Source organism: Pezoporus flaviventris, unplaced genomic scaffold, assembly GCF_033815535.1.
Source record: "Pezoporus flaviventris isolate CSIRO_AGI_PZ_B2104156 unplaced genomic scaffold, CSIRO_AGI_Pfla_v1 ptg000100l, whole genome shotgun sequence".
Taxonomy (NCBI): domain Eukaryota; kingdom Metazoa; phylum Chordata; class Aves; order Psittaciformes; family Psittacidae; genus Pezoporus; species Pezoporus flaviventris.
Window position 1 is genome coordinate 3,329,403 of NW_026892648.1, and position 10,268 is coordinate 3,339,670.

The 10,268-nt window shown below is 54.9% G+C and overlaps 1 protein-coding gene across 1 annotated transcript; it reads right to left on the reverse strand.

Annotated features, from left to right (window-relative positions):
* Positions 1 to 1,288: 1,288 nt before the first annotated feature.
* LOC133281509 (C-C motif chemokine 21-like) lies at positions 1,289 to 4,193 on the reverse strand. The gene is made up of 4 exons (XM_061477160.1): positions 4,037 to 4,193; positions 3,413 to 3,533; positions 3,123 to 3,297; positions 1,289 to 2,881 (listed from the first exon to the last, which is right to left on the reverse strand). The coding sequence occupies exons 1-3, from the start codon at positions 4,101 to 4,103 to the stop codon at positions 3,138 to 3,140; spliced, it is 348 nt and encodes a 115-aa protein (XP_061333144.1). The 5' UTR covers positions 4,104 to 4,193; the 3' UTR covers positions 1,289 to 2,881; positions 3,123 to 3,137.
* Between the last annotated feature and the right edge of the window lie 6,075 nt (positions 4,194 to 10,268).

Below are 10,268 nucleotides of genomic sequence, written 5' to 3' on the forward strand. Positions count from 1 at the left end.
GCATCAACACTGCCTTATCTTTGCACATGGGGTGAAGCAGCAGGTTTGGGAACCCTCTACGGTGTGAATCCTCCTCTGCTGCTTCACTGCGGCATCGTCTCAGAACATCTTCTTGATATTGTTTGTCTCATCTGTGGTCTGTGGGTTCAGCTCCTCTTTAGGGAACGGATGGGTTTGGGCCCGTGCTGCATGCTCCAGATTCTCACCCATCACCTCTTCCTTCAGCCTCTCCAAGGAAATCTCCCCAGAAGTGTTTCCCTGGTGCCGTCTCACCATGGCAGCAGCAGCACTGCAGCCATCTGCCTCACCAGCAAGAGGCTCCCACTAGCCCTGACACCTTATTTTCCCTAAATGCAGCATTCTGCAGTAAAGCTGGAAGTGATGTGCAAACGCCCATGCATGTCCACGCTTATACGTGCCATCCTGAGAATAACATAAACTCTGGCGCTCCCCCACAAGCCCTGTTTTAAGGATAAAGTTTAGGGTAAATTAGAGCACCCCCATGGCCATTTTTAACCAGTTGTAGCCTAATGGCCACTTAGGATTTGAAGGGGTAAAACCCCACCTTTGTTTACATTTGCATCCGCAGAGACACCAGGATACATCTCACACACACTGGCTCACTCCTGCCATCTGCTCCTGCTTTGCTGTTTGTGGTTGCAGATGTATTCTGCTGCGCCTCATTTCCAGGGGTGTTTTGCAATCACTCCCCAATGTCCTGACCCTGCACCAGCCCAGCAAGGCATCCCACAGGATGCGGAAGGACGAAGGGCCAGCCTCGCAGGGCTGGATGCAGTGCATCCCTGGACAACGCAGCGCTGCCTCCAGCCCCGGCTGACTCCCACCCTGACGGAGTCAGTTCCCAGGCTCCCAGCAAAGCCTTGGCCAGCAGCACAGCCTCATTAATAACTTGGTTTAATGCTGTCTTTCCAAAGCATCTGGGAGCATGGAGCAGGGAAGGTCAGAGTCAGAGGAACAGCTTCTTCTGTGAGTAGATGCTATGCACAAAACCATTTTGTGCTCACCCCCCTCCATGTCTGGGGAGTTTCCAAGCCCCCCACGGTGGGGATGGCTGAGCAAACAGGATGAGTTCACCTTGCTGGGCAGCACAGCTGCATGTGATGGGATTTGCACATCCCTGTGCCACACTGCATCCCAGGGACACAGCACCCATAAGGATGCAGAAACCGGGACCGGGGGGATGACGGTGCATAGGGCAGGAGAGCAGCCCCCCCATGCAACCCTTCCCTCCGCACCAAACTCCATCGCAACAGCCAGAACGAGTGAGTTTGGTTGTAAATGATATGTTTTATTGCCTTACATCCTGTCCAAAATCCCATCTGGCACTCGGCCACCTGCTCCCACATGGAGGAGCGGGCAGCGCAGAGACAGCTCAGCTCCCATCCCATACACAGGGCCGGTATCTTGGACTTCACAGTTTCTTTGCACAGCCTTACAATAATAAATGTAAACGCCTGCCTAATAAAGCAATCAAGCCAGATAAATGTGCTGGGTAGGGCTGCAAGCTTTACACCAGCCAACACACAGCTTTCGCTGATACTGTTAAGCTCTGCAAATCCTATTATTGCAATTTAGGACTTAATAGACCTCTACTGACCAAAGTCCGCGTCTCTGCAAGCAGATAGCACTGCAGGTGCCGTGCAGACCTTCACCTCGTTCCATCTCGGCACGCCAGAGGGGGTTTGCAAGCACTGGGAGATGCCATTCACAGCCAGCCCTGTCCTGGGTATTTGTCCCCCCTTCTACTTGCAGTGTCACCCTGTGGTGTCCTCGGGTTAGTGAGTTCCCATTTCACTAAAGCTCTGGGATAGAGCTACTCTCAAATGGCTGTAACCATGAATTTTGCAAAGTCTCCTATTGCCTCTGCACAGCATGCAGTTTTCACTATGTGGGCTTTTCAGAGTTGGGAAGAAAGTATATGAGAGTTGTTTTTCTGGTTCTCTTCCCCTCCTCCCCCCACACCAGAAAAAAACAAGTATTTGGCTTAATAATGTCTGACTCTGACAGCAGCAAAACCAAGGGAGGTAAAAGGGTAAAATGCCACTAAAGTGAATAATTGGCTACGATTTCATGGCAATTTCGTGCCTAGAAAGACTTAATAAAAATCAAAGGGACAAATCCTGTTGTGCTCCAAACTACACTGCAACAGTGTGCTATAAAAGCCAGCAGGGAAAGCCTGCAACAGCCTTGATGTACAGCCACAGTCACCCCCGTTGTCCCCACATTCTCCATCTCATCTGCTATTAACTGCCCTGCAAGGAAGACCCCAGCAAGCTGCCCAGGCAGGACCATGGGGACATGGGACCGGCCAGCACCCCACAGCTCTGCAAGCCGAAAAGGAGCAAACAGGTAAGAGGGAAATTAGCAGCATCGATCATTTATTTGGTAGAAAAATAAGAGCAATTTTCCAGTAAAAGCCAGATAGCAGCAGAAAGGGTACCCCATGAAGCACAAAGAGCCAGAAGTAGAGCTTTCCAGGAAGACTGAATGAAAGCACAGTCTTTAAAATATAAATAGAAAAGTATCAAAAACACCCCTAAAAAGTCACAGGAAAAGCTGCCATCCTGTCAGGCTATAGAAATCCCCTCTGGTGGGAAGGCTGCCCCATTCCCCCTTGAGGCTATGGCTCAGCTCCCACATGGGTCCAGGTCCCCGCTTGCATGGCCATGGGGCAAGCGGGGACCTGGGTGCCCCTTGCTGCCAACCTCTGGGGCAGGTTTGGCAGTGCCAAGGGGGCTGCAGAGAAGAGAAGAGAGCAGCCCCCTTGGCCAGCCCCATCCTTGCCCTAGGGCCAGCGCGAGAGTGGATGGTCCGTAGATGTCCATTGCCAGGTCGGTCATCGGTAGGGAAGGCATCCGTCCTAAGGAAGACAAAGAGAGGGTCTCAGTGAGAGCACCAGGGGCCCGTTGCCTTGCGTGGTGTGCCTCACCTGTCCCCAAGCATTGCCCTTGTCCCAGCAGCTCCAGAAAGAAATGTGATTTTAAGGCAAGCACAACCATGGCTCTGTCCCCAGGATGCCCACCTTCCCATGGGGATGGATCCGGGATGGAGGGCAGCACCCTCATCCCGTCACCCTGATGTCCCCACTGCTCCTCACCTACCTTTTCAGGCCTGATTTAGACCTGCTGCTGCTTCTGATGCTTGGGTCTGCCCCGGTAACGTGGGGGCTGTCCCTTCTTGTCCTTCCTGACCCTCTTGTCCAGGTTCTGCATCAGTTTCTGGACAGCAGGGTCAGTGGGAGAGGCACAGATCTTCTTGTTCTTCTTGGTGGTAAACCTGAGGGCACAGGCGGAAAGTTTTGCTGGGGGTGGGCAGGGGGAGGACACGGAGCAGGAGGGTTTGGCTGGAGCCAAACTGCTTTGGACGGTCCCGACTGCAGCAGGGTACTTACACAACAGCACGCAGCAGACATCCCGACTCAGGTTCTTGGAGGGTGTAGGAAGTCACCCGGTTGCCAGAGATGGGTTTCTGGCTATATTTCAAGCAGCAGTCCATGCCCAAGTTGCCAATGCCTAGGAGTAAGGTGGGAGTGTGGGATTTTGGACCCTCACAAAGCCAGGGCATCTTCCCACCCCCCAAAAGGAGCACAGCGCAGCCAAGCTGCGGCACAAGGCAACCTTTTTGGTGTCATTCATGGGGGAGATGCTCTAGCAGCATGTGAGGGTGGGAGCTCTCAACCCCAGTGCCCAGTTGCAGGTTGGACCCTGCACCTTGAATACGTGATGCCCATTTCAGTGCTGGCAGAGGGGAAACTGAGGCAGAGATGACAGAGGGACCAAACCTTATTCTCCTGCCTGTGCTTTGCACCTTGGGGTGCTGTTGCCCCACCAGGCACACGCACACACACACACACTCCCAAACCAATGACATGCACCATTACACATACACACACCCTCCACCACAAACCACACACCCGCACCCATGCATACACTCAAATGTAGGGCACTCACACCCCGTGCACTGCAACCACAGCACCCTGTGAGCACCCACATCCCCAGGGCTTGGTGCCTCTTACCTTGAGCCTGGGTGATGAGGATGGTTGCAGTCAGCAGAAGCAGCGGCAGGAGGAGGCGCAAAGCCATGTCGAGTGCTGAGCAGTGCAAGGAAGGAGAGCAGGATGTGCACTGCTGCCTAGAGCCGGGGCTGCTCCTATTTATCTCGGACGCTCTGCTTTCATTTTCGGCCAGCCTGGCAAGCAGCCCACCAGCTGGCCGAGGGATGGGTGATGGAGAAGTGGGAGGGTGGGGGATTCCTGTAAGCCACAACCCCCAACCCACCTTCCCCCCCCCCCCCTTTTTGGATGCATCCTGTCTTGTTCCCAGCTGCCCATCAGGGCCTGGGGTACCAGGCTGGGGGTACACCGGAGATGCGGCCCCCACCACGGTTAGATGGGTTTGTAGGCTCCTGTTTCTCCTACCCGGTCTCTCAACCTGCCCCTACCTGCACTCAGAGGGCTGGGTGCTGGTGCTTACCTGTTTGTTCCCAGGGCAGGAACCCTGGAAGGTGGCCAAGCCATTAGGGACACCAGGGAGCCAATCAGTTTTGATCCCCCATCTCATGCTTTGCTCCCAGGCCACCCCACACAGGTGAGAAGGGGCTCAGGGTGACCCCATATCACAGCCTCCCCCCCCCCCCCCCAATCCCTGTCTGGCTCCCTGGGACCTCCCCAAATAGCTGAACACATCTGTAGGGCTGGGATGTGCAAGGGACAGCCTGCACATGGGACTGGGGGAGATAGCACAGAACACTGTACGTTGGTGCTGTCCCCCGATACTGGGGAGCTGAAGATGGGTGGCAAAGCTGAGCAGGAATGGGTTGACTCCTGAGGTTTAACACAGACAAGATGCAAGCTCCCAGCATGGGTACAATGGAGTGACCCTGTGCAGATGGACGTGTTGGGCATGGCGGGCAAGATAGGGGCTATGCAGAAGTAGTCTGGGGGAGCTGAACAAGACCCCACAGAGCACTCCTGTGGGGGGCAAGGCCACTGAAAGAGATGGCACATGGCTGGGCCGGGTTCTGAGCAACTCAGTTTAAACACTGGAGCACTGGTCCTGCTCTGACAGGGAGATGGCTAGAGACATTCGTGGCATGGTCTGGAAGAGACAAAGGGTGGAGGCTTCACAACTGCTATGGACAACCTGTTCCATCCAGTGCTTGCAATGCTCTCATGTTGAAAACATTTTTTCCACTATTTAAGGGGAGGATCCTTTGATGCATCCGGTGCCGCTGTCTCTCGCCCTACCCCAGGGCCTCTCTGAGAAGAACCAGATCCTGGCATCTCTCCAGCCCCCTTGAGAGGAGCCCCTTTGCCATTCCATCCCCAATTCCACCAGCCCACCACTATCATCCCCCTCTTCATCCTACTTATTCTCCAGCCCCTCGACCAGCCCCGGTCCTGCTGCCTGTCTCAGCTGTGTCCTGGGACCCCCAGCAGGATGCAGAGCCCCGACAGGGTCTACCCAAAGCTCGTCGGGGCCAAGCCCCTTCCCAGACCCAAGGACTGGGGTTGCAGCCCCAGGACTTCTCACCGGTTCCTGATATGGACCCTCATAAACAGTTACCAAGGGCAATGAGTAACCCAGGAGGAGAGCAAAATCCCAGAGAGTAGGGAGCAGGGCTGTGATAAGATGCCCATGCTCTCGCCTCCCTTAGCAAGGAGGGGGCAATGCTGGAGTCATTGCTGCCTTCCCCAGGGACAAGTTGGGTGCCTGTGGATGCAGAGCTGCACTCCTGGGGCTTCCTCCAACACTTGTGAGGAAGAGAAAGGGAGCTCCATGCTGGGGGTACCACTGTGCCCGTGTCGGGGGAGGCAGCTCCACACGCACTCGTGCAGCACCGAGGGTGGTGTGGCTGCAGGCAGCAGCCCCTGGGGCATGTGGACAGGCACAGACCACAGGCAGTATTGGGTGCATCTCCCTAGGGTGCCTGGCAGCATGGGAACTGGTCCTGGAGGTACCCTGGTGCTGTCGCCCATCTCTCCAACCCCAAAGCACCGATGGCATCAGGACAGGGCAGGAAAAGAAGACCCATGCTGGCACTTAATGCCTGTCCAGCCCTTTCCTGTGCAACCTCCCCAGGCAGCAGTGCTGGGCACCTGGATGAACCTCCACCTCTGGCATGGCTGGAATAGTCTGGAGAAGCTGGGGGAGCACTGATCCCGGTCAAGTCTTCCCAGAGCTTATATGGTATCAAGACAATTGATGTGGATGGAGAGGACACATGTACAGGTCGTCCCCAGCACACACCAGTGCAGCCTCGGGGTCCATCTGCTCCCAGAGATGCTCAGGAGAGATCCCAGACCCCTTCCTTGCCTGTTACCAGCCCTGGAAAGTCCCTGGCTTTCTGTGTGTTTTCAAGACACCGCAGCAGCATCCCCTGGCCAGAGGCCAACCCCAAGCACGGTCTGAGCTGCTAAGTAGGGTCAGGGCACGTGTTCCCTTCACAGGCATCACTCTTTGGCAGCTCTCCGGTTGCTGTGATCGTGAACCCTGAGGAAAGCTGATGGCTGAACAGGCCCTCACTCCACTCCTTCCAGGCAAGGTGGATTGGAGAGGACCCAGGAGGGGCTGAATTAATGGCAGGGGTACTTGGCCGCTGCTCTGGCTGAGCAATGCAGATGCACCTGCGTGCCTGGGCAGCAGGGACCCATGTAGGACAGCCTGAGGGTCTGTAACCCATCTCCCCTCCTTTCCCCCCTTCCCTCGGAGCTCCCTGCTCACTCCTGATTCTATCACCCCAGAAAGGGGAGCAAGCAGAGAGCTTCTGGCAATGAGAGAGGGGTGAGCATCTCTGTTTGCAGATGGCTCGCAGGGCAGATGCAGCTTCTGGGATACAGAGGTGCTGGAGGCAAGGCTTTTTAGCGCTTTCCATTTCACAGCAGCCTCCAGCAGCCACTCTGGACAGGAACAGTTTAATTCACGTACCCACATAAGCCCATTTCTCACCTGCTTGGGCTCCTGCAGCCACCAGACTTTCCCTGGAGCTCAAAGGAGCACAATGGAGCAGACACAGGAAGGGAACATAACCAGGCATGGTGCTCCTCTGCGGTGTCTCAGATACAGAGAACCCCTTTTTAGCCCCAAGGTCTGTGTCTGATAACATACAAAGCTTTTTTGCTTCATGCAGTAATGCCTCCATCTATCCCCATGCCCAGGCAGCATCTATCCCCAGCTCCAGCCTTCTGTGCATCCCTGTGTGGCGGAGAGACATATGGACTGTAGGAAGAGGAGAGGGCGTTTTCGGCAGACATTACAGTGTCCCTGAACACCCAATGTGCAAAACCAGTGGGTCCATAGCAAATGACACCAAACTGCCTTGCTTGTGAGACTTTCCCAGGCACTGAAACCACCGTGGCAGCTTGTAGGGACTTACTGGAGCCTCCATCCCAAATGCTTCTTATGTTTGCACCCTGCAACCCAGCACCAGAGCCTGGAGTTCACCTACAGATTACTTCCCTGGCTTCCAGCAGCTCCGCTTCCTGTCATCTCACCATGTAATGCCAAGAGATTCTCTCTCCTGACCCCTCAAGCTCTTTGCTCACCCACACTTAGGCTCTTCTTCAGCTCTGCAAATGCCCCCAGATCTATCATGTTTAACCAGCCGGCAGGGTCTGCTCCCTGCGTGGCTCAGGGATGAAGGCAGGGGCTCATTGGGTACATACATGGACCAAAGGCATCAGGGGGAGCCAACGAGAGGGACAGGGAATTTCCAAATCCTTCTGGATGCTGCCTCCGAGATAAAGTCACAGCTAACAGGAACAGGGTCGCACAGCTCAGCTCAACCCGCTGACCAGCAAATTCCTTCCTGCAGAGGCCACGATTCCCAGGACTCAGCGCAGAGGTAGTCTGTAAAGCCCAGCGTGGAAAATCCCGGTGGCTGGGAAGGGGAGCGGGCTGCCGGCCAGGCACACAGTATGGAAGTGCCGTAGTGAAACAGACCTCGGGAAGCAGGAAGGAATTGCTGGAAGCCGGCGGCACACGAGCCGAGCAGGCTCCCTGCTGGCTGCCACGCCGTCCGCCGGCGTTTGGCGAGCCTGATGGGAAGAGCGGGATGCACACAACATGCTGGGAAGGGGATGGAAGCCAGCTCCTTGGGAGTCACCTCCCAGCACAGGGGCACTGGAGCCAGCTGGGCTTGGAGTGGGTCTTCAACCAGGAGAAGATGGTTTCTTCCAAGATACTTCCAAGTGGAAATCTGGTTTCCCAGGTGGATATAGGTGCAAGGAGTTAACCCTTTGTTCGCTAGCATGCCTGTGGAATGGCTCAGGAGCTTTGGGGCAGGACAGACTCACTGCTGGGAATTGTGCAGGATGATAGGGAATGGGATGAGAGGGACCTAAGCAGGTCGTGCACCACAGAGAGATGCTTTCTTCATACAGCATCCTCTGCGTGATGTGTGGTGCTGCCCACAGTGTTCCCAAAAGCATGGCCTAGTGGAAGGTGTCCCTGACAATGGCAAGGGGAGTGGAACCTGGGTGATCTTAAGGTCCTTTCCAACCCAAACCATTCTATGATCTATGATGATCTGTGTTTTGTCTTGCCCTGGAAGCACATGGTCAGGGTTGCTCTCCTCTCAGCCCTCCAGATCCAGGCATTACCCAACACATGGGATCCTTTTGGGCTCATGCTGTTCAAAGTGTGCACATTTGTCACTATGTCACCACAACATATATTCAGTGATGAAAGGAGCAGTGGTCCAGAGCCTGTCTCTCTGTGTAGGGCATGACAGAGACCTCCATGGGGTGGCTGAGGCTCGTGGTGGAAAGGGGAGACAGCAAGAGCATCCTGTTCTTGGCAGAGATGCTGGGCCAAAGAGCAGGAGACACTGCAGGAAAGAGGAGTTCAACCGGTGTTTGCATAACCCTCTAAAAGCTGTGCCTCTCTCAGCCAGTCCCCAGCCTTTCCAGCAACCACAGGCCCATCCCTCCCTCTCCCATCAAGCAGCACATCAATCGTCCATCCTGAAAGCCCACTGTGCCTTGTATGGCAACGTAAAACCCAGTGGAAACTCCTGGCACCAACCCAGCCTCCGGTGAAAGCAATGAGTCATAAATCCTCTCACGGCAAAATGAGCAGCAGCCCCCCAAAAGCAAGACACAGCGTGTGTGGCAGCTGAGACAGGAGCTGTGAGCATTGGGAATGGGTGGGTTGGATGGGCACTGTCCAGGCTGGGATGCCCTTCATGCAGAGGCATCATTTTGGCATGTGAATTAGGAGAGACTCAGGAAGCTGCTGGGGAAAACAGCTGGGTGAGTGTTGTCAGAGAGGAAACTGCTTCTCCTCCATGCCAGGACATCGAACTTTCTAGTTAACACAAGGCAGAGCTGTGTTGCATCCACCCCGCTCTGCCCCACACTTCCAGCATGGGCTCAGCTCCACAGGCTCAGGAGCTGGGACTCAGAGCGAACAGCCCCTGGCAAACAAGGCGGGTTCATTGAGAGCAGGGAAATGGAGACAGAGAAATTAGAGATGGCCAAAGGGAAATGAAGCAAAACATCAAGAAGGCTCTAGAGAGTTTGCAGGAGACATTAGAGCAACACTTAAACTATGAACTCTGTGTGCTTGAGCCAAGACTAGAAAACAGCAGAGAAGGGATCCTAGTGATGGATCAGCCCCAACCAGGGAATCAGCCACCCAATGCCCAGGCAGTGGTCGAAAATGCAAACAGAAAGCAAAGAGAAAGGAGATTAAACCCCAAAGGGCTAAGAGACACCAGGCACTGATACCAGACATAGACCTGCTGCATTGCCTGCCAGCTTCATTGGCCACAAGCAATTGGACTTGGCACCAGAGGGAACACCGGTGCCAGGAGGGCACCCAGAGAGCAGCCAGCCAAGTCCTTCCCAGCAGCCTGCACCAGGAGGAAACAGCTGCTGGAATTGCTTCAATGGACAGGTCTCATCATGTCGGATAGAATCAAGAAATAGGAAGAAGTTAAATACTCCATAGCTAAATATAACTGGTCATTAACTGTACTCGAGAGCATCGCAGCAGAGCAATGGAGCTGTCAAAGCCCTGAAATAGCTCACCAACAAGGGGAGACATGAGGAATGACCTGCTACCCAACCAAATAGGAGTAACAGAGAGGACACCCTGCACCATCAAGGAGACCAGCACAATGCTGCACATCCTCCTCCCAGGCACACACAGAGCAGGGTCTGACCAAGGACCAGGGGAGTCCCTCTGACCATTCGACCTGGCCATCAAAGTGGTGTCTCCAGGAGGAGGCAAGGGGAAAACAGGCTT